Source organism: Ixodes scapularis, unplaced genomic scaffold (assembly GCF_016920785.2).
Source record: "Ixodes scapularis isolate PalLabHiFi unplaced genomic scaffold, ASM1692078v2 PGA_scaffold5__190_contigs__length_132052651, whole genome shotgun sequence".
Lineage (NCBI taxonomy): Eukaryota > Metazoa > Arthropoda > Arachnida > Ixodida > Ixodidae > Ixodes > Ixodes scapularis.
In genome coordinates this window covers 41971229-41995453 of record NW_024609880.1, presented here as the reverse complement: position 1 = coordinate 41995453, position 24225 = coordinate 41971229, and the positions used below count along the sequence as shown (strand labels likewise).

The 24225-nt window shown below is 41.8% G+C and overlaps 1 protein-coding gene across 4 annotated transcripts; it reads left to right on the top strand.

The window, feature by feature from the left end:
• Positions 1-13012: 13012 nt before the first annotated feature.
• On the top strand, positions 13013-22038 carry LOC8026270 (estradiol 17-beta-dehydrogenase 8). 4 transcript variants are annotated; one of them, XM_040215610.1, is made up of 5 exons: positions 13013-13161; positions 15335-15427; positions 15975-16153; positions 17866-18056; positions 21560-22038. In XM_040215610.1, exons 3-5 carry the CDS (start codon positions 16003-16005, stop codon positions 21959-21961), a joined length of 744 nt encoding a protein of 247 aa, XP_040071544.1. In that variant the 5' UTR covers positions 13013-13161; positions 15335-15427; positions 15975-16002; the 3' UTR covers positions 21962-22038. The 4 variants fall into 4 exon arrangements, with proteins under 4 accessions (XP_040071544.1, XP_029825143.2, XP_040071543.1 ...); XM_029969283.2 differs by lacking the exon at positions 15335-15427; XM_040215609.1 differs by lacking the exons at positions 13013-13161; positions 15335-15427 and adding an exon at positions 13481-13600.
• Positions 22039-24225: the final 2187 nt, after the last annotated feature.

The window sequence follows — 24225 nt, the reverse complement described above, 5'->3', positions numbered from 1 at the left end:
CAAGCCCAGTGCCGTAGTACAGCGAATCCAAATCGCATCCTTCAATGGTGTTTCGAGAGAGCAAAATGGCGAACGAAAGCATTGCAATTTGGACTGGGGAGAAAAACGGCGCGGCCCGTTTCGTGGACATTCTTTCCGGCACGCCGTGTTAAGCACTCAGTTTGCGTTCGATAAGACAAACAAAAGTATTTTGATAAAGGCTGCATTTCGACTTGCTGAAAACAGGTTCTCTTCAGACAAACAACAAAATGCCCCCCTTGCCCATTCCCCCCCCCCCCCCGCACACTCTCTCCCTCGTGAGCAAGAACCAGGCGTCCTTGGGCGTCTCTAGGTCAGCCCGTGAAGCACATACATACAAGACACACCAACACAGCTAGGGGCGCCGGGTTAAAGAGGTCATGAAATGAATTTTGGGCTGGGATAAATTAATTTAGATTGCAATTTTACTTATTGCATATCATTTAGTGGGCCATAAGAATGAAGGTAGAAAGTCAGAAGCCTGCTTTTTGGGGCGAAACTTTGAAAACACAGCGGACACTTTTGTACCTCCTTCCCTTGGAAAACTCTCTGCCTTTTCACTGTGATAGATCCGCGTCCCCAAAGCGCGTCACCCGGCCCAAACACACGTTCACATGGGACCATTCATCCCTCTTTCCCTTCACCCCCAAGCTGACAGTGCGGTGGAAGCTATGCGCTTGCCGCACCAATCACCCGCCCTCCTTTCATCAACTGCCTTGATGCTCTGCGGATGGGTATCCGCGAAGGAGCGAGATCACGTGCAAAAAACATTGCGGGCCCAACGCGCGTAGCTTCCACAGCACTGTCAGCTTGGGGTGTGAACCGGGTGGGCAAAGCAACTTTTGTCCGAGTTTTGAGCGGTGGGCTAATAATCTTGTAGGGGGAGAATGGCAGTGTAGGAATACACAAATGAGGGTCCGAGTAAGTGGGGAGTCCCTCCTTTTCGTTTTCTCGAACTGTCTGGTACAATGTGCGATTTCTGAGTTGAGGAGGAAAGCTAAAAAGGAAAAAGTTGAAAATTCGTTTCGTGACCGACTCCGGTCGAGTGACGTACGTGGCACGTGGGACAAGTAGGCTGCTAGAATTCGTTCACCACTAACCTGACAGTGTGGTGGAAGCTATGCACTCGTTGAACGAGTCATGCGTTTATCTACCGCCTCCTGGTCTCTCCCCCCCCCCCCCCCCCCCCCAATAGCCACACGCAGAGAGCAAGGTCACTGATAAAAGAGAGCCGACTGACTGGTCCTGCGAGCGCGTAGATTCCACCGCACTATCAGCTTGGACGCCAACGGAGCTTTCTATTTCCAAACAAACGCGTTAGATATTTTATTTCATTTTTTCATTCCCTTTCCCAACGTCTCCAATTTTCTCAGGTGTTTGTTTTAGTTCCCATTTATTGCCTTGCTACGGACCAGCCCCTCCTGAATAAGTCAGCCTAAGTGTTGAGCTTTCCTGGGTTACTAAAGTATGCCACCGTAGACCTACAGATTGGATACGACTACGGCGTCAGCGTTTGGCTAGCAGTTGGGTGTCCAATCAGTGAGAACACGGCTTTTTAGCCGAGCGCTGACGCTGTAGTCGGGTCCAATCTCTGCCTACGGTAGCCTTCTTAAGTGACGCAGGAAAGTTCAGCACTTTGGCTCTCCTATCCAGGAAATGTTGCAGGGGCACGGTGTTGTAGTGGCTGACGTTGCGGCCACGTTGAGTTCTTTCTTCGTCGTTGATCTGGAATCTTATATGAAACAATGACGACGGCATGATGGCGTCTGGATACTTCCCCTGAAGGTTCTTTTTGAGTGGAACGTGCCGTGCATTAGCTGTGTTTTTTCGAAGATTTCGAGTTCGACATGGGAATACCCTGAAAGATCTGTCACAGGGAGACGCAGATACGACTCTCGAGTTTTTCTTAGTTACTAACCTTTTCGCGTTTGAGGCGCCCAGATCTAGTGACTGCGAGACTCTGGTGCTAAAAACGCGTCTTCTACAGACCCTGGATGATATTTTATAATTAAAAAAATATCAAGAAATGACTCTGATAGTATTAAGAGGTGTTCCGCTTGGATAAATGCCCTTATGTTTACACAAGAGCATGTTACGTCAATAAAACTTGTAAGATATAAATGAATCAATGTCGGCAAAATAGTTGGAAGAATCCGAGTGAACACAATCGCTAACTCGACTTCACACAACGCGCGAAGATAATTATAACTTGTGATGTCTAAACGATTGTTGCACATTGAAGAAATTCGTGAGTTTCATTGGAGTTTGGTTAACCAATTTAGCCGTGCTGGGCTAAGTCGCGCCGATCCCCAAGGCGAGCGAAATGTTAGCTGTGTTTCCAGCCAGTATTCCGTTTGCCTTCAGGGACTAGAACATTCAGATGCATTCGTGTCCGAGGAGAACTAATAAATGATTTGGCTCGCGTGCACCTTTCGGTTGGTCCCAGTAGAGTGCAGTTCGTCCCCAACTTTTGCCTACGCTACCTAGCTTAAAGCCGGATTAACTTTTCGGAAAGCAAATGAGATTTTGAGGACCAAATGCTGCCGTTAGTCATTTGAGACTATCTTTTGTGTTAGCATGCCTAGGGTCGGAGTTTGACGTTCTGCTTTACATTAAATAGTTTAATAAGACCGGTTGAGCGATTAGGGTGCAATCCATCAACATGCAGCTAGTCATGTTGGAATGCTGGTCTGAAAAGTGTACAATGACCAATGTAACTGTCGTCTGCAATGTCCTGTTGCCTCTCCACGAAAGCGATTGGGCTTTTGGTGAATGAATGAGCAGGCCTGAGTGATGAAGGAAAGAAAGCACGTACGTATATGAACAGTTCGGAATATTAGCTATAAAAGAAATCAGACACAACCAACGAACGATTTGGTGCACTGCTAGGTAAATTTTCTTTCTTTTATAGCAGGAGAGTCTTTAGTCTAAAGTCGACAGTTGGCTCGTAGCCAAACCCAAAAAACCTACCTGCCGGCGTCCTAGCCTTTCATTACTGATATTCGTACGTAACCGATCCCGAATCTACATCTCGCCGCTAAAGGGCACATGTTTTGAACTACCTCAGGATCTTCAGTTCTTATCTTGGAGCAAAACCGCGTTTGTGCTTTTTATTTCAATTAAATTGAACCCCTGATTGTTAGATAACACCCAACCTGTGCTTTAATTCCGGATGAGTATATTATAATCCTCTTCAATAATAAATTCATGAGGAATTCAAAATATTGCACTGACAATCGGTCTGGACGGGATGATGACGGAACACCGAGTGGTCCACGTCATTGACGTCCAACTAGGGATGCGCCAGAGCGCATCCCTAGTTGGACGCGGCACAACAGGCCAATCTATTTTTTCTTCCGCTGACCGGGTACGACAAAATTATTTTTGTTCGCAAGTTATCCAACATTTTGATTGTTGTGGAACCCACCGCAGCGTACGTAACCGTACAACACACACACCAGAATTCCTGGCTTTTACCGCATCCAAGTTCTTCGAAAAATGCTTTCCCTCCCCGTGAAACATCGCTTCCAGCTGCTGAGATAATACTCACTTTATAGAGGCTAATCGACAACGACCACTGCTGCCGCACATGAATACCGCAAGAAAACAAAAACAAATACTATGGTAGTTGAACTAGCTTTCCTTGCTCAGTTCTACGACTTGATTTGCGATGAAGCGAACATATGGCTGCTAGGAACCGCATTTGAGCGGGTGGTTTTATTGGTTGTCGCAAATAATTACCACGTGAACTTTTACGTTTTTTTAGGAGCTCCATCCCTTGCGCCGTTCAAAATATCCCCTCAGCAATGACATTACTGAGAAAAAATCGACATACTTGTGACAATATGTATTGTTTAGATGATCATGAAGAAACTCCGTACTTTCAAATCGACCAATACATGGTATTTCAAGGTAAACATAAACAAGTAATGGCAGAACTTCCTGTTGCCGAGACAACTACCGTTTGTCCAGCTTATTGTGTATGTTTCAATGAAGAAAAATAAGCTTCGAGTATTTTAAGTTTCTCTCGGCGGAAAGTCAGAAAGTGCATATCGAAAACCGAACGTAAGATAAATTGGTGTTTTGTTTTTGGACGATATGGGGCCAAGGAAAAGCACCGAATCTCGTTATTATTGGCTTCCGTGGTGAAAGTTTACGTGGCCCTACAATCTAAAAAAAAAAAAGTAGTCTAGTGACTAGTTTTGGGGTGGCAGAACTTTTTCACAAATATAGTGACTTCTAACGTTAACATTACTACCTCATACGTAGTCAAAAAGCAGGTAGTCGAGTTCGATTACCTCAAAAAGCAAAATGGCGGCCGGTTAGTGAAGCCTGAAGGAAAGGCCTAGCAAACAGCACGGCGTTTCGGCCGAGTGAGAGACTACAGCTGATACGCCCATTCGACGTCTTCCACGCGCCGTCAGACATTCTAAATGTCCGTCCTCAGACGCCGGTACCCTGCTTATATCCAGTCTTGGGTAAGTTACTTTTAAAAAGTAATTCGTTACAGTTACAGTTACTTTCAGAAAAAAGTAGCGAAGTTACCGTTACAGTTACCGCAACAAAAAAGTAACTCGTTAGTTAAAGTTACTTTTAAAAAGTAACTACGTTACTTTTCAGTTACTTTTCTATAACATAAAAAAAAATTTAGGAAAAACTAGAAAACGCTTTTCACCATGTTTATTTGCATAAAATTAAAAAGTGTGCTTTTTACTTCATATTGTAAGTTAGCAGCAGTTGCTTCTCGAAATTAGTGTCTGAGAGTTTCCCTTGTTTGATAAGGAACACGTCCCTGCACTTGCTGAACAGGCGCTCGTCTCATGCGCTGGTTGGCATTGCTGTGTTGTTTCGCCGGAACAGGTTTTTGATTGCCGGGTAGGCGTTGAGGCTACAGAGTGCCGTTTTCTGCGGTAAAGTTATTAGTAACCACCTCCACCACAGCAAAATACTCTCTGTACGCCGGCCATGGAAGTTCTTCTTTGTTCTTGTCAACATTCATATCCTCGGTAGCACTAGCACATTGCTGGCTCGTTGACGGTCGCGCTGGGTTCATAGAGTCCCTGGACATATTTCAGTTCGTACCCGGCAAGCCAGAAACAAACCCCGCGCAAACAGCAGTAAATTTTGCCTCGACTGTTGACACTACACCGGAGTAGTGGGGCAAATCAAAATACGAAACATGCGCAGTGCGGAGTGGTGGCGCTAATCAAAATGCGAAACATTCGCAGTGCCCTCCGCCTGTATTGAAGATGCATGTTTGATTCACCCGATTAAAAAGCGTTTGCACAGAAAAAAGAAAAAAAAAACGCAAAAGAGATAGTTCTTCAAGATACCAAGATGTAAGTGTTCAGTCACAAAGTACTAGCGCGTGCTAAAGATAACTCCTTTTTTTTCACCAAATCTGCACGTGGCTATATTTGGGTCGTGACTTTCGAGAAAGAACGTATTCACAAGTTTGTGTAAAAAATAACTTGACACTCGAAATGTCGGAACAGACAATTTGGAAAGCGCAAAGAATGGCTAAATTGTACTCGTTCAGTGATATATTATTCATAAAAAACTGGAAAGTAACGACAAAAGTAACGTCGTTACTTTCATCGTTACCCCAGAAAAAGTAATAGAACCACAGTTACAGGTTACATTTTCAAAAAGTAACTCGTTACAGTTACAAGTTACCAAAAAAGTAACGAAGTTACAGTAACGCATTACTAGTAACGCGTTACTACCCAAGACTGCTTATAACCTATAAGGACGGCAGTGTGTGTGCCTGAATCGCCGTGATTGTCCCCGACGGCATCTCGCTAGATTGACTATATTTTTACCACCGGCGAAAGAACGCCTAAAAGAGTAATCGTTACGCGAGGGATGGGCATGTTGACTTTATTGAACACAGCGTATGCTTGTTGTATGCGACAGTGAATCCCTGGATGGCTGGTCTCTTTCATAGACACCGCGACGAGAGGCATTCAGCTCGCAACATCCCTGCTGCTATATGTTTTTCGATATCTTGTTTTTTGTGCCTGCCTCTACTGACGTGGTTATCCATTCGTGCGTGTGTGTGCATGCACTTTGCAGGTCTTGGACACAGAACGAGCGTTTAGATGGCTGAGTGGCACAATTATTACTATTGTTTTTTACCTGAGAGATAAGGAGACCAGCGCGCCGTAGGTTAGCTGTTTATAAATAAATATATGCATGATTGCTCAACGGGTAGCCTTTTGAATCAGGCGGCAGGCGCGTGTAGCCGGGGGGTGTTCAGGTGTTAGAACATCCCCCAAAATTTTACTTTAAAATATATATATATATATATATATATATATATATATATACTGTGTGTGTGTGTGTGTGTGTGTGTGTGTGTGTGTGTCTGTGTGATTGCACCAGCACCTTGAAAGTTGAAACAGCCCCCGAAAATATTTTCTAGCTACGCCACTGTCAGGCGGAATCTTGCGCCTCCTAGAAAGTGTAGCAGTAACCTCTAGATGACACTAAAAATATGTACTTTTTATTTTATATTTTACGATGCAACCACTTATACACCAGCACATACACAACACAAACACCAACCATACCGAGCACTGTTACAGGCACACGCATGTCAGTAGTACAGCAAGGCACAAAGAACTCCAACAAAACGACGAAACTAATAAATTTCCAGAGAAGAAGAACTAATGACAAACACCGATCTCTGAACACAGCTAGGTGATTATTCTGCGACCGAAAAAAAAACAAAAACACCTGGTCCTTTTAACGAACCAGATACCTTTCCATTTCTAGTGGAGCGCTCTATCAACTGAGCTAACCAGGAGTTAGACGTCAGTCGAGCAAACATGTTTTATCAGCTGCCACCAGCCTAACACCAACAATGCCGAACTTCCTGCATTTTACGGTTATGATGATAATACAATTAAAGCAAAGGTGCAAGCTAGCTAGACAAGAATGACGAAAATAATCTCCGGAGAAGGGGAACAAGGGGTACGAAGAAGAAACACAAATCTTCAAACACAGCAAGGTGACGGGTGCGCTGACGCGTTAGACGTCAGCTCTACTTACGTCTAACTGCTGGTTCGCTCGTCAGGTAGAGCACTCTACTGGAAATGAGGAGGTTCCTGGATCGATACCAAGACCAGGCGGATTTTTTTTGGGCTCGTAACCCTCACCTAGCTGTATTTGAAGATTCGTGTTTGTCCTTAGTGACGCAAATAATACCTGGAGCCTTTTCCCCTTCTCCAGGGAATGTTTTCGTGATTCTTGTGCAGCTCGCTTGCACCTTTGTATGAATTGCATTATCATCACCCCAACACAGCACCACCGCGTCCTAACCAGCCTAACCTAACCTAACCACCATACCGACCTGATACCTATATATGCCCTACCATTTTCTGACACTAATTAGGCAAGTGAGTTCCACTGTTTACCCGATGATTACAAAGATTATTCGCAAATATTATTGGTATACAAGTGCTTTGTGTATTTGAATTGGCAGGCTAGACATCTCTCTTAATCTAGCGCTTCGAAGGACAGCATGATATGAAAGTTATCGGCTAAATTAACACCACAACGCATGCTCCCGATCAGCTTGGCTTTCGAATTCACGCAGTGATAAGCGGACGCAAGCCATGTTGCCCCATGCTCGTTCCGCGGGTGTGATAGCAGCACAAAATAAAACAATCCCGGCATTCCTAGTCAGTTATTCGCTAACTTAAAAAATTATCAGTCTTGTTTTGTTCAATTAGCTTATTTCTCCCTTAAATTCAATGCTTGAAACTAGGTAAGTTATGATTTTTCTTTTATTTTTCTTACTACTCTGCTTGTAAGCCACAGCACGTACCACAAGTTCCTTTTTTGCTGGCCAACGCTGGCGGCACGCTTTCCCGTGTTGGTCGAGTGACCGAGAAGTCGCCGTATTCATTCTAATTCGAAAGCCCCTGAATTAAATAGCAAGCCCCTACGTAAAAAAAAAAGTACTCAGGTATATAATTATATAAAAAAATACTAGCATAATCAAGTTTTTTATCTACTGTATTCAGAGAACATATACTTTTCTATAAAAATATTTTAAATCTTGCAGTTTTCTGTTAACAACAAAGCATTTGCACTTTCCAAGCACGGAGACACTTCATATAAGTAGAGTAGAAAGCTCAAAACATCAGGGCACTCCAACCAAAACTGTATGTAAAAAGTGGCTCTAATCAAGACGCAGTGTTCAGTTTGGAATTTTTTAATTTTTTTATTTTCCAAACTTGATATACAATTTTATATTGCATATCTTTTTTCTTTTAAAAATATTAAATATTTTAAAGCAACCTTGCAGGTACTTTTGAGACATTGTTGAAATAGAAATCTGAAAAGGAGTCTTTTTGCAGCACTAGAATTATTATCGTAATGATTTTTTCTGAAGCCAGAAATAACTTTGCAGCCTTCTTTGGCATCTTTGAATATGTACAAAGCAATAAACATACATAAAGACAAAGAACATTTAACCAAACAAAGAATGTTATGTGCGCGTTTCAAATACAATAAATAATCAAAACATGCAACCCTGCGATTATTTTACCATTTTAAACTAAATATATATCTGAAAATAGGTATAGCATAAAAAGGGATATGATTTAAAACAAGCAAGATACTGGGCCATAGAACCGATGTTTTAACTATAAGAAAAGTATAAGGGTGTACCCAAAAGTAACCGGAATGAATTTCAGTCACCGCTTCTGCTTCTAGCAGCTTTTAGCGACACCCTTTCCGAGTCAGTTCGCCGTCCGGCGTCGTCTCTTAAACGGGATGAGGACGATTCGTCACATGCGCACTCGTCACAGGACGATTGGTCACAGGACGATTCGTCACATAGGAACATTCGTCACAGGATGACTCGTCACGCGGGCAACTGGTCACATCGATCGGGCAGGGGACGATAGTAAATTGTAAATTTCAACAACTGCCCACATTCCCAGATGAGGAGTTTCACGACTTCCCACTGTGACATAAACCAATGGTTGGAAAAACTAATCTTACAATACTCATCCGATTTTCTTTTCATCATATTACGACTCTTCAGAAGGTTGATGTAAGTTGCTGGCTTGAACAAGCAAGAATCCGACTGGCAGCCAAATTAGTTTTTACTTTGCCTTGCATACACCTCTTCGAGAAAACCAATAAGTATCGGAATTCTTTCTGCTGCATGTGTACGAGTACCCCTTGTGCAGCTGCATGGCTCCACCTCTCTCTGTTGTGATCATCTCCATCCTTTTGATTGTAGTCCGAGTTCAAAAATAGTCGCTTTTATATGTCCTCCGCATTCACCATTCGGGACAGACCCAGAAGCTAAAACGCCTATTACAAATTCTTCGACCTTGAGAAGCGAAAGGCATGCAAAGATAAGGGGTGACACACTTAATCAGGACGAACCAACATTCAATGTTCGGACCGAACCAGAAGCTAAAACGTTTGTTACAAATTCTTCGCCTTTCAGAAGCCAAAGACATACTAAGATATGAGGTGAGCCACTTTGTCCGCCCGAACCAAATTGAACAACACATTTTTGGGGGGCGAATTGTAGGACCGGTTGGCCTCGTGACGAGTCGTCCTATGACGAATGTTCCTGTGTGACGAATTGTCCTGTGACCAATCGTCCTGTGACAAGTGCGCATGTGACGAATGGACCGTATCCCCTCTTAAACATGTAGCAGCATGTTCTTCATTTTTTACCCAAGCGCTTCAGAATCACATCTCGTTTTTTTTTTTTTTTTTTTTTTTTTTGCAATCAGACATTGCGACGACTGTTCAAAGAGATTGTTGTCCGAGCACCGTAATTTTTTTGGAGCAAAGAAACTTTTTCGCTTGTTGCCGAAGGAATTAAAGTATTACTAACACTGGCAGCATAAAATATCAAATGTTTCCACATACCTATGGCAGATACACCCTCATAATAACAAGTAGGCGTTTAAAGTGCTGTAATGGTCCACATAAAACATGATGTCTATTGGCAGTTATCTATCCCAACTTTATTGTCAAGCAACCGTTGTGAAAGTCTACAAAATCTAAAAAATAGGCCATCAGTAAAAGTCACGTTCCAATTGCTTATATGAAGTAACTCCATGCAATAAAACTTGGCGTGAATTGTGCAAAAAAAAAGGAAGAGCATATTGCGTGCTCATTTAGCTCGAGAACGCGCCCGGAAACAGCTTCACAAGCTATACAGAATGAATACACGCAGTAAACACTACTCCAACATACCTTTACCAAATCCCTTTGAGTCGCGAATTCGAAAAAAACAAAAAAACAAAAAAAAAACAAAGCACCTCTGGCAGTGCTGCAGCACTGGGAATCCAAATCGCATCCCATGATTCCGCTTCAAGACACCAGAATTGCGTCCGAAGCAGTTCGAAATGACGCTATCGGAGTCGGCGCATTCCGTTCTGGTTATTCTTCCTGCTCCTATATAAAAGCCGAATGACGCGCGTGGCACGTCACACCAAGAGGCATCTAATGAGAAGGCTTTATTTCCAAGCAAACGTTCGTTTCTCGTTCTTTTTGTTTGGTATCTTTCTCTTCCACAAATTTGTCACTTGTAGGGTGTATCCTTTTTTTTTTTTTTTTTTTCATTTCGGATTTGTTTAGCCACGGACGCGGTGAAGTGAAGATTGACGTTCCGGACGCGTTGGGTTCGTTCTTCGTTGTTAATCGTAGAAGTAACATGGTATAGAGACGACCGCGGGAAGGCATCAAAATACTGTCCTTCAATGCGCTTAGTGAAGCGTTCTGTGAATCAAGTGTGTGTCGTCGAGGATTTTGATTTCAACACATAACTTCCTCAAAAGATTTTATTCAATGTAGGACGCAGAAACGAGTCCCGAGTTCTCATTTTTTTGATTGAAGTGGCCATTTACTATGACTGCGAGACTCCATCGCTGAAATTGCCTTTTTACAGACACGTAATGTGGTTTAATGAGAGACAAGAATGAGATGTGTAGGTTTTTAAAGACGTTTTGTTTGGGCCAATATTTGCATGCCTGCACAATAGGAATTGCGTTGATGGCACTTGCCAAATATCGACACATCATTGTTAACGAGATAGCCGAGTTGCCTTGGAGTACATACAATTATTAACTCGAATTTACACTCCGCGCAAAGGACAACGTTCCACGTAATGTCTGAACGGTGGTTGCACGATAAGAAACTCCAGAGTTTCATCCGAGTTCGGCAAACACTTTCAGCCGGGCTGGGCTGGGTCACGTATCTCCCGAGGACAAGCGTAACGTCGGTTGCTAGCAACCTTGCCTTCAGGGACTACAAGATAAAGATGCACCCTGTCTGAGGAATACTAAGGGTAGGTCTTGTTAGCACACGCCCCTCGGTTGGAACCGGTTCAGTGCAGTTAGCCCCCCGTACACGGTAACTGGCTCGGAGCACTTAGTCTGTCCGGGGAACACATAGGAGTTCAGAGGACCAAATTCTGCCATTAGACATTTGAGGCCACCTCTTTCCTTAGGGTGTGCATCCTCGGTGAACCAGTCGTACATCCATTTTTTTACCACGCGGTTACCCTTCTGCCTTCCCACTTGCAGTGTGTGGAGACAGGTGACAAAAGGGAGGACGTTGATTCGTTCGGCTGGTCGTAGCTTTAATCGCAGTGTCTCCAAACGCATGAAGAGAGCACAGCTTGCTAATGGTCGGCAACTACTGTCAAGCGAATTATGTCCAAGCCCAACAATATCCATGTCACAACATCCATTCTTTAAATTAGCGAAATCACCCAATAGTGGTTCGCAAATCAACTATTGACATTTGGTTTGGTGAACAACTCGCAATATCGTATAAAAAATCAATGAAATCAACGAATCAAGAACCTATCACTCTGTTCCACTGAATATGTGGCGTGCCATTATTTTTAGCTTTAATATTATAAAACTCAGCAGTGTTTAGTAGCGCTGTTTGTTAAGTTGGAATTTTGTTTCAATTGTAGAAATCATTGCTTTTTAATGAATCTGTCCAACCTGGTCAAACGCCATTTTCTTAACAAGTTTTCACGCAGATAATTCTGGAACGCTACTCAGTTAGGTACGAATTATTCATTAAAACCCCTGCTCACAATCCACCCACACTGCTTAACAACTTCGTTATCGACTGCATTAATGTACGTTGTTCTAATATGGTGCCTGGAACTCGTGTCCGACTTCTGCGTTTACCGCGTCTTAAATAAATTACCGGTCCCTCAATTTCCGCCTGATGACTCCATCCAAGTGTTATATTGTCGCTGCTGCGATCCTGCTGGCGTAACAGCAGCAGTAGTGAATGCGCAAGACGGCCTATCTGCTGAAGGTCACTCTCCAGCATGACAGTCCATGAAGCTTCGGCTGCCAGGAGTTAGAACGCCACCGCGACGACATCGACACTCGCATTCACTTGTGTCTTTTTAGACTTAGGGTAGGTGGCGCAAGCTGCCGCCGATTAAAAACGGTATAGCCATTAACATCCGTCCAACATCCACCCCTCCATGTATTTTGCCGGAACAACTGCAACCAAAAGCCAGAATTGCGACATTCGGCAGCATTAGTCTCCGCTACTTGTGATATCATTTGTTTTCACTTCGATACCAGTTTCGATATATGGGTGCTATAAAGCCCTAAACGCACCAGTTAGAGACGCGTTCCAGGTACAATAGTTCTACCGAGGAAGCAGTGTGCGTTTATTCTCTTCAGATCAATAACATTTTTTTTTCTCATTTGTGTCATCTGTCCTTGTACACCAGGTTCGAAGTCACAAGTGAATGTTTCTTTTGAATGATTTTGCTGATGTCATTGTAAAAAATGATCCGGCAATAAAGTTCAACTCAATTTAATTGCTTGCTTGTCGATTGAAGAACATCAGAAACTGGCTCTGGTAATCTACCCTGCTACTTCACAGAAGATGCAAGGATAGTGAGAAGTGCTGTTGGCAGATGGCATACATTACGTCGAGAGAGCGCCTGCTGATTCGGGCTATTTCGCGACATAGTCTGCTTTCATAACCCCAATCGGCCGGCGATCCCTCGACGTGCCGCACGCTATCTGTCAGCAGCCCTTTTTACTAGGCGTGGATCGACTGCAAAGTGGCGGCGTAGATTGCCAGAGCAGGTTTCCGTTTTTCTTCTCCTTGAACGAGGTAAGTTAATTCCTTGATTTTCTAAGTCTATACTTCCACCACCTGGCCGCACCCCTGTAGTAAATTACAGTGCGATACGTTGAGAAACAGATTTTCGCGGGTTGTCTAATATGCCTTTAAGGGGCCGTTTAACATGGTGCAATCTGAGTAATCTCAGATCTTCCTCCATAGCGACGTGGCATATAGAGCTCTTTTCTATCAAATGTCCTTGGTAAGAGACACGAAAAACACCATCATTTTTTTGTGGTTGGTTCCTGGCACACATCAGCGCCTATCACCAGCCTGCGGATAAGTGGTCTGAGTAGTACGAGACCAGCCGTATATCGGGGCGCTACTCAAAGAGCGTCGATAAAAAGAGAGGAATATCTGGGGCTCTTCAAATGAAAAAAGGCAGGCTGCAGCCAACAAGGTCACGTGGAACCCAAGAGTCTTATTCCAGGTTCGTAACGATTGTTTCAATGTAGGTATTATTTTATAAATTTCTGTGGCTTTTCCTGGTAAAATTCGAGACTACCATTTATTTACGCAAAACGGTGCCATTTCAAAACTCCAGGTGTACTACACACCCACTGAAATTCTAGTTTCCAGATATTCGTAGTTAGTTTGCATTTCGCTATTAATTATATTTTTTTTTGTAGTGGAACCTACTTACCTAAACTAAAGACGCCGTATATAATAACTGAGTACTGTGGAATTATAGTTTATTTCAAGAGCTCTTCTAAATAAGTTAGAATGAAGAATTGGGGCAATAACTAGCGTTTTTTTTGTCTTCATGGCACGCCCAAGCTATATATTTGTCATACCTCTGTTTTTTGCAATGCAATGTTCAACTCACCTAGAAAATATTTTGCCAAGCTCGCTTAACCTTTCTTGCATTATGATTAAAAAAATAAATGTCGTGTGTGCTATTCAGGAAGCGTAGTTCTTTGAACAAGGCTTTGATGTTTTTTTTTTTTGTTTGTCTTTAATTTAGGGCCTTAAAGAGCACGAAAAAGTCAAGATAGTGCCAAACTAAACTTTTTCCGGTGAGAGTCTGGGCATCTTGGCCCCAATTCCTCAAAAAATAGAGCTATAGTTTGGCTCCACCGTTGTATGATTGGTTGTTGTCTTGCATCTTGTGGCCTAAATTACCAAGCAAGTGCCAAAGACAGTCGTCATTTTGGTTGCATCGGTGTTCAAGTCGCCGTTTTGGGACTAAATTGAGAAACGAGTGCCAGATTGAAATTTTACCGCTGGTTTTCCGGTTCATACATGGCATCTTTGATCCAGGTGTCGCCCTTTTATGATTATATGGGGACCCAGAAAGAGTTAATATAAATTCCAAATAAAAGTACACTAGCATTATCTCTTGCAACTCGAACCGTATTAGGACTAAGTAAAGCCCCTGGGATCTCCAAGCTTGAGCCGAGTTGTGCAATTCTCTGGCGTGCTACCATAGAGATTTTTAAAAGTCAAGAAGTAGTATTTTATTAATTTTTTTTTCTGCTTGCTTTTATACCCTTAGTATATATAAATATTAACTTTCTTTAAATTTAAAAATTCAGAGTCAGCAAGGCCGAAAACATGTAGGTACTTTTATTGATGCTATTCAATATATCCTTACCGATGTTCCTGCGAAGCAGAATAAATAAATTATTAAAGGTAATGAAAACTAGTTTACTTAATGATAGCGAAAGGAAAATTAAGACCACACAAGGAGGTGATGATTGCAGGTAAGGCTTATGGCAGTTGGATATACGTAGAAAATACAGAGTCGCATTTTTTCTTTCGTTCTTTTTATTTATGGGCAAGTGATTTGCGACGGAAAAGGATGTCTTCACGGTTCTATTCATACCTCTCCGAGTCTGTCAAAGATACTTCTCCGAGTATGTAAAAGACCAGCATTGATGATGAAAAAAAAAAAGGATGACTGAAACACCGCATGAAAACCTACACCAAGTGCAAACCACTGTAGATTCCCCTCGCCCCCCCCCCCTTTCCCCTATTAGGACGTAACGAAAATTGTGAACGTTCTGGGTAGATTGTTCCCAAACACAAGCTAAACTAAATAGACAAAACGAACTGAAAACGTGGTACTCTCTGAAATGATACAATGCAAGTAATTATAAATTATGCGCCTTTGAAGCCTTTTTAGGCTTCAAATAAAAAATAAACATTTAACGCATTAATGCAGGTCGTGTGATACGCTCCAGCCCAGCGCCTACTACAGATTACTATATGTTACGTTCACGATTCTGCAAGCAGCCTGAAGAATGAAGATTTTGAGGTCGTACTGCAAATTTACTTTATAAACGTTTTTTTTTTTAATTTTAGTTTGACCTTGATTAAAAAAAAAAAACGAATGGGAATTAAGAAGGCACTCGTTACAATTTGTGAACTACCAATTTCAGGTAGTGATGGTTTCACAAGATATGCAGATAATATTTATGCGTCGTAAAAATTACCATGCTAGCATATTTAATGTATTCTAAGAATTGTATGAACTTCTGAAAATACGCATTCATGATGCAAAATGTTACCTGTAACAAACGCCGTGGGCAAGGATGTTCACAAATATAAGAAATCAAAAGGACGCAAACCCCAGACCGGAAGTTATACTGTGACCGACATGAGAGAGTTTTGTTTCTTTTTCTTGTCCTTCAAGGCATAAATACTTTTAAATGTGTCTAATTGAGGAAAGGCCCGCAGAAATAAAACAGGTTTCAGATTGAGTAACCGGAAGATGGAAGCTTCCAAGGCCGACAGAAAACAAGGGTGACCGTTTTAGCGCTGATCGGAGTATTTTTTCCAACGCACGCCATGTATTCCTGCAGCTTCGGCATCGGGGCACATTAATCGAAAATGTCTCTGTTGGATCGGCTGGCGATCGTCACCGGGGGAGGAAGCGGCATAGGCAAAGCAGTCTGCCAGGCCCTTGTCAGAGAAGGGGCGGTGGTCGTCGTAGCGGATGTCAACTTGGACGCGGCAAAGAAAACAGTTGCTGAACTGAAAGGTAGGTATTGTCAACGCCTTGCAACTTGCAGCGTTTAATGATTATTCACAGCCCTCACACCACAAATAAAACTCGTGGTTAGAGTGGAAAGGATCCTGATTAATATGAACTCCCACTGCAAGCCTTATGATGTCAAAACGCAGTTTATGAACCAGTACTATTTTTGTGTGTGTTTTTATATTAAACAAGCAAAATATTTCGGAAAAATAAGTCTATAGATTCGAGTTCTAAATTCAATAGACCGGCTTTATGCAACATGGTGCCATAGAGTTTGCATGGCACATGCAATATCTTGGTTTTTTCAATGTGAGAAAGGAGTTAGTGCTGAAGAACATTGCATTAATACATCGTAGTAGTGAGTTTTGCTTTTCTGTAGTAGCTTTTTTTGTGGCATGCTCCTACTGTACTCATAATTTCAGGCAGAAAGACAGGCGTGCAAATAATGTTATAAATAAATATAATAGAAAATGTAGCTAATAGATAGTTTATAAAATTGCCCTTGCACCTCAGGCATCAGGAGATACAATATGACGCATACACGTAGCAAGAGCCTGATAAGGCTGGGTTTTGAGGGCCTTTATGGTTCAAGAAGATAGCATTGTCCTCAGGGCAGTGGTTGATAACGCTATGTACAGATGCATTCGTCCCTGTTTTTCGACCAAGAAAAGTACTTCAAAAAGACATCGGTTTTCAAAGAGCGTATTTCCGAGAGTAGTGTTTTATGAAGAAAGAACCAATTTGTATATTTTTGGAGATTTTCAGATCGTTTCCCTCAATATCCATGAGCGTCCTGCTGATCACCTAGCATGTAGATACCCCAAAAGCATTTCTTGCAGTTAAACTTGTAAGTGGGTGTCATTTGCGACTCATGTTATAAAGACCAGGTAAATCTTTACTCGTAAATACACCTACACTAGTGTCAGATATGAAGGTTAACATGTCACCGCCAATTTATCGGTATAAACGGAGCCTCAGGAACGGGCGGGCGTGACACCCTGCGCGCTTTATCTAATGCTTTATCGCGACCCTTGCCGCGTTTGGTTGGGAAATCGCAGTATGTAGGCTGTTGTCGATTGCGTCTTCACCTTCACATGAAGCACTGTCGTACTTGCCGTGAAATTCAGCACAGTGTCTCACGTTGCCTGCATTATAATTAGTGCCAGAGCGCAAAACACCATGTTATGGCTAAAAGGGTTCTCAAATCTTGACCTGAGCTCAACTTTCTCTCTAAGTTAGAATTACTGGCTCTCGCTACGGCGAAGCGCAAAAGACGTTTTCTTTGAGTGTTCGTTTGTGAAACCTTTGATGTGTAATCGAGACACGAAAGCTTATGTAAAATTCAGTTCTACAAAACATCATGAATGTGAAGAGATATACTCCTTTCTTCCTTCAAATATTTTACGTCATTCTTTGAAGCAATCAACGTGGTATGTCTCTCTTTGAAAAAGGCAATATATTAAGTGATTTATGCCTTTGGCTGAGATGTTGTTTCTGTCTGTATTTCTTCTGAATAGACGTTACTAATCTTTTTCGCAATCCTGAAATGTGCGTTAAATAAAGCTCTAGAGCATGACCCAGCACTTTACGTACTATATGTTAAATGTGGCAGCAGTTGTGACAATCGAGTGTATTTCTTCTGTGTTGCATAATCTAAATTGGAAATAATCTCAACCATGAGATATATTACTGTCGTCGCTCTGGCTGTTTACCAGGTAACGCTCACGTGGCACTTCAAGTGGATGTGGGCGACTCTACCTCCGTCGCCACACTCATCAAAAACGTCGGCTCCCAATTCCAAACTCCGCTGAGCATCGTGGTGAACTGCGCCGGTGTGGGCAAGATGTCCTCAGTCGTGGATGTGCCGGAAGAAGACTACGACCACCAACTGCGAGTAAACCTCAAGGTTTGTTATATTTCGCTCCTACATAAAACAGGTCATACCATCAAAGGAGTAATATGTATTGCAATATCGCCCAAGTAGGTTCATCAGTATACGCGAAATTAGCTTATATACTCACCACTAAACTTCGTCGCCAGGTCACTAAAATGCTATTAAGGAGGGGACAAAAAGAAATATTATGTTCAGCCTTATATTGATCCGTTCCTTTAGTAATCAATATTAGTGGGTCTGATGCATTACGCTGACTAAACGACAGCAATCGAAAAAAATGACGTTATTTATTTGAAGGCTTGCGGCACTGTGTGAGAAGTGTTCCATAGATTATAAAATTGCCAAAAATTGTCTGTGGAAACTGTGTCTCTTATATTAAGGTTTGCAAATAAAGTCCACTGGAAGCATTTGAGGATTCAACTTTTATTCATTATGACAGCTATGTTCGTCAACATCCTAGAGTAGCACGTTTTTTTTCTAAAACGCTGAGTGTTACCGAGTGGCGACCCGAAATTCGGTCTTCAGGTTTTTCAACCAGATTTGATGAGCTTTGCGTTTGGGTCCGTTGGGAATTGGGGAGTACATTAAACGGTAAGGGTGTGTCCTTTCGCGCGTAGTTAAAATATTGCTCAGAAACGCGCTCACACTATCGACAGCACGATCATTCAGTTCCCCGTAATGAACATGTTAGAAACGGCAATCAGATCATGCAAAAAGCCACAAAGATCTGTTGCAGTAAAAAAGCTGCTCATATGCCGCATCAATTATATGCTTCGGCAACTATGCATTAAACGTTGCTGGCATTTCTTTGCGACTCCAAATGCCGTATTTCTCCCAATATTTGTTTCAATTGCAATAGCGACAACCGAACGCGGTAGAAATGTCGTGTCGTGGTTAAAATTTGCTTTCTAATTATGAAGTGAAAGGACAAACTTCTATATAGGAACGTTTATGAGTGTCATGATGTAAAAACAATTCTTAAATACCTACATTAATGACTCGAGTCTGCGATTAGATTTCAGCACAAACTATTTTTATGCGTGTTCAAACTTGGCCAAGGTTGCTAATGTTCTACTAGCTGAAATGCTCAAGTAGTTGTCATTAAACGTTTTAAGAAGTTTATCATCCTAAAAAGGCTCTAATGCGTAATAAACTTTTCATTTCGTCCATTTTAACTTTGTATCTGGAGATGCAAGTGAAATGGTGATGCAATTACAATGTGTTCATGCGTATATTTATAGACCAATCGAGTTTGTGCATTATTATATCGTTATTAACCGATTGAATTTCTGCATAGCCACTGATATTAAACATTTGAGTTTTGGAACACAACAACCGCAGATTTACGACAATATTAAAAAAAGTACATTTTGGATTATTACTTGTTAAATGCAATTTCTCCCCCCCCCCCCCCAAAAAAAAAAAATGAAAGAACAGGTTGCTTTTTCAAATACAATTATTTCAATGCTTGAACTATCCCGGAACCCCTACTTCGAGATATTTGTCCATTCACACATTCATGCATGCCCCACGGTGGGTATGCGGCCGGCCATTAAAAACATTAGTTTCGTTACCCGTGCAACACAAACAAGACAATGCACACAATCCTTTATTCGGAAGTAAACCAATATGTGAGCATCCCCCGCCAGGAATAGAAACCAGAACTTCTCGGTCCCCAGCCCAAGGCTCTAGTTAAATGATTTTTTGTGCGGTGCTCACAGTAAATATTCAGAGTAAGTGTAATCAATTACCTTTCGGAGTAAGTGTAATATCAAGTTTACAATTTTATTAGGCGGTATCTAAATTAGTAATTTCTTTATTTTTAGAAATATTAAAATTACCTCTGCTATTACAACTTGAGAATCCCTACCCTCTCCTTTGATTCATTTTTACCACCGCTTAGTCAGCAGAGTTTGAGCTGAAATCGCTGCGATATGTCCATATTACTGGCTTCTAAATCATGCAAACAACAATGAATAAAACGTGTGTTACCGAACTGTATGAAAGGAGGACTTTTTTTTTTTTGTCTGGACGGTTAACAGGGTGGTTTGTTGTGTTCCAAGATTGAACTGTGAAGTATTAGTTGTTTACGAACGCCCTTCGGTGCAAGGGTAATGGCTAATGTAGTATCTCGGTTTTGTATTATAAGTGTTCAAATAGTCTTTCTTAACACTTCTGTCCCCAAGATAACCAAAATGAGGTGATTTGAATGCTAAGGTGTGAACAAGGGGAATGCTATATTTTTGCTATATGCAAACTAAGCGGCTGTAATTTCACAACAATCTACCATTTTTTTTTTGAGCTTCAGGGACTAAGACGCTTTCAGAATAAAGTTTCGTGAGCGAGGCAAAATCAACCGCGAACATTCCTTCTAGAAACGAAGCAATACATTATGTCGGCTCTATTGAGCAACTGCACCTAGAATGAGCTCTCAAAATATTCATGCGTGCGTCGTATGGCGTATTTTTTGACCTCACGCTTGTACAAAGAAGCTTTTTCCCTTTCCTTCCTAACAGAGCGCCTTTGTTACATGTTTGCGACACAGCAATTTCTGAACCAAATTTCCGATGCAGGATTGTTCTATCAAAATGGTGGATAAAGAATAGGAGATTTTACACTTATGATTCTAATGCAATATTGAAGATTACGGAAGGCCGATTACAAGCTGGCAGAAATATTTGCTTCTTTAAATATCTGAAGTAACTGAAAAAGTAAAGTCGCTTTTCCCAAGTAACGTTCAATAATTCGCTCGCAAGTAATCAAGTATTCTATATGGTCTCTTTTAACCAAACGTAATTGCAATTGCAATCTATTACCTTCTTTGGGCAACGTGTACTAGATTGAGTACATTCCCTGCTTGATTACTTTGTATGTGCATCGGCTTTGTGAGTGAACTGTTCGGGCAAGCGATTAGCCCATCCGACAGTTACCAGATGGATATACTATCCATTCTGCATAAGGATGTTGTATAGGAAATAATGATAATGTTTTTCCCATCTTAAATATTTCATATCGTGCAAACAAATTCAAACGATTGCTTTTTATTGAACACATTTTATGCATACGCCCTTGAACATAAAAGCTGTCATAACGTTTGGAATACTATTATGAGCATAAATATCAGGAAACATTTATACGCAATTGTAATTGATATAAGAACCTATAAATACTGTGATAAAATAATAAAATAATCTTGCACCTGAAATAAAAGAAACACACCAAATCACCTCAACCGATAGTGGCACAAGCGTTTTATCTTCTTGTTGGTTTTCCTTAAAAAACATCGCGACAACTCCCCATTTTCAAACAAACGCGATAGATTGAACTGTTGACTGAAGACGTTAGAAGCAAATGAGCTCTTTTTTAGCTCCCGCAATGTTGCGAAATTTAAAATATTAAAAGCATTCACAATATTATTAATGGCCTGTCCAAGCAATTCTACGCCGTACTCGCCAAAGTTGATGTTTATATTTTTGGATATATATATATATATATCTTTTTTTTTGCATTTTCAGGGTACCTTCCTTGTCAACCAGGCCGCTGTAAAGGCGATGCTGGTGAGCAAAGTACCCGAGGCCGCTATCGTGAACATAGCCAGCATTTTGGGCAAATGCGGTCTAGCGAATGCTGCCGCCTACGCAGCCTCCAAGGGTGGCGTAATTGCATTCACCAAGTCTCTGGCCCAAGAGCTGGCTGGTACAAACATCCGCGTGAACGCCCTACTGCCAGGAGCAACGCAAACCCCCATGTTAGATTGCATGCCCGAAGAGATTGTGAAAGCGATCATCGGTTCGGTTCCGATGCGGAGAATAGCGCGCCCCGAGGAAGTGGCCGACGCAGCGGCATATTTGTGCTCTTCACGCAGCTCCTACATTACTGGGACTAGCATGGAGGTCGCCGGTGGGTTGTGCGCTTAAAGTAAAAATATGTATTAGTGGTAAAAGGCTTTTATTTGTCGCTACCTCAATAAAACTATAGTATTTCTGTTGCTCCATTTTTGTATATTTCTGTTCCTGTGTTTCCGTTTTCTAGCCATTTATAACGAACAAAATAAATTTGTAATGTTATATTTCAATTACTTGATCTTTATTTACATAAACAGCAAGGTTTTGTTTCCGAAATGAGCAGTCATAGCACTTCATTCTGGACCATTTCACAGCGACATGTTTCGGTGGCCGTCAGCGACATTGCGAAGCAAGACAAAAAGAGGTTAAAAATGTTCGCGCTTTCATTGTACAATCAGCGCGGAATGAAACCCGAACGCCGGAACGCGTGGCCGCTGATACAGGCTGCTCCACCTGGAGGGCCCCTGAGAACTAAAGGAGATGCACCGGGGTTTGAGAGTGCGGGGCCTACTAAGATGAGCTCGACCATCGCTCGGCGCGTCTGGGAGTTCTGCGCTTCGCCGGTGGCGCGCTGTAAGCGCCGTCACATTCGATACAAAAAGCACTGCCACTCGCTTTGTGTATCGGATTCCCAGCGATATCTCTTCAGCGCTGTCATTCATTATCACTTTGTGCATTGCAAGGGCGAAATTAAAGTTAAAACATTTCATGCACAGAAGACCCGTAGCGCTCGATGACGTGTCACCTGAAATAACGTGCCACGCGCGGTTTCTGAGAAATAGTGAAACGTCATAAACGCGAAATAAAATTTGTTTATTCGCACACCCATATTCTTTATGAAAAAAAAATGCTGCAACAGACTGACGTGGATGCCTCGGTTTTATGAGCAATGCGCATTTTTTCGTGGGAGGTTATCAGTCGATTTTAAAAAGAAATCGAGAAATTGCTCGCTGAGGTTCTCTTCGGTAACCACCGATATGCCAGGCGTATCAATTCCGGAGTGGAATAAATTCATTACCCTGTCTGAGCAGGGCCTATCGCAAACAGCTATAGCCAGGTTAAGCGGCCGCCCGGTGTCGACCGGGCGACAGTGCGGCGACAGAGGAGCACCCCCAGTGACGGCGGTTACAGCGCGCCACCGGCGAAACGCGAAAGTCCCAGACGCCCAGCGCGAGGGTTGAGGATATCTTAGTAGGACCCGCACCCTCACACCCAGGTGCATTTTCATTAGTTCTCAGGAGCCCTCCAGGTGGAGCAGCCTGTATCGATGGCCACGCGTTCCGGCGTACGGGTTTCATTCCGTGCTGATTGTACATCTCTTGCTTCAGGTGTGAAGAAATTAAGAGGAGGTTGTCAATATCCTAGCCGATATTTATAGAACACATGGCGTATTAGTGTTGTATTCTTTCTGATTCCAGTGTTATGGAGTGTCTAACATGAAGCTTCGTATTATTTTATCTTCTGGTTATTTGAATATAATATGTGGGGTATTTAATCATATTTTGTATTGAATACGTGTATCAGGCCTTGACATTTCTCCAGTGAACCATGGTTTGCTTTTCGGATTCCTTAATATTATATTGACTTCAATGAAACACACTCTTTTTTTTTTTTTGTTTTAATCCCTGGATAAGTAAGGTATGTAATATATATATACTGATAGAATTAGACAACTACATTTAGGGTACGAGTCTCATATTAAGCATGTGCCGCTCTTTTATTTCTCAGTGGAGTGCAAAAGTAGAAGAGCACTTCGGATTAGCTCCTCAATCAAAATGAGTCACCGACGAATGCGTTTATATAAATTTGTTTTTCTTTTCGGCTTAATAATTTTTTGTGATACAATTCAATAAAAGTCAAAACATGATAACTAAAATACAATAACAAAGAACAACATAACAAAAAGTATATCGAGTTTATCAACACAGTCATGGGAAATAGGAACACCCCCACTTACCAGTACGGACACATTTTTAGGCACCATGGGGAAGCAAACTAGGCAAAGTTCAAAGTATTTTCTTTGTTAGTTAGAATTACTAGATTTCTGCTCGGTTTCCACCTATTATGCTTTTTATCGTTATTTTTTTGAGAAGACAGATCGATTTATGTATAATCACTTGTTCAAAAATTACGGGAAGGAAGCTTTGTGAACCTGGAAACTAAAGTCTAATTTTCGTGACTCGCGTATTACGAAGCTTTATTGAAAGAACCTCGCTTTTCTGCTTCCTTACCTTTACAATTCTATCTTTGTATCAGGACTAAAGGCTTTTTTTTTCGTTATCCTCTGTTTACTTGCGCCTTATATATAAAGAAACGCATACTTCACTTTTATTCGA

Bases quoted from the DNA above. Each gene is read 5' to 3' on its own strand.
- LOC8026270 (XM_029969283.2), top strand. From the start codon at position 16,003: ATGTCTCTGTTGGATCGGCTGGCGATCGTCACCGGGGGAGGAAGCGGC. The intron at 16,154-17,865 runs GTAGGTATTGTC...GCTGTTTACCAG, and splicing joins AACAGTTGCTGAACTGAAAG to GTAACGCTCACGTGGCACTT. The intron at 18,057-21,559 runs GTTTGTTATATT...TTGCATTTTCAG, and splicing joins AACTGCGAGTAAACCTCAAG to GGTACCTTCCTTGTCAACCA.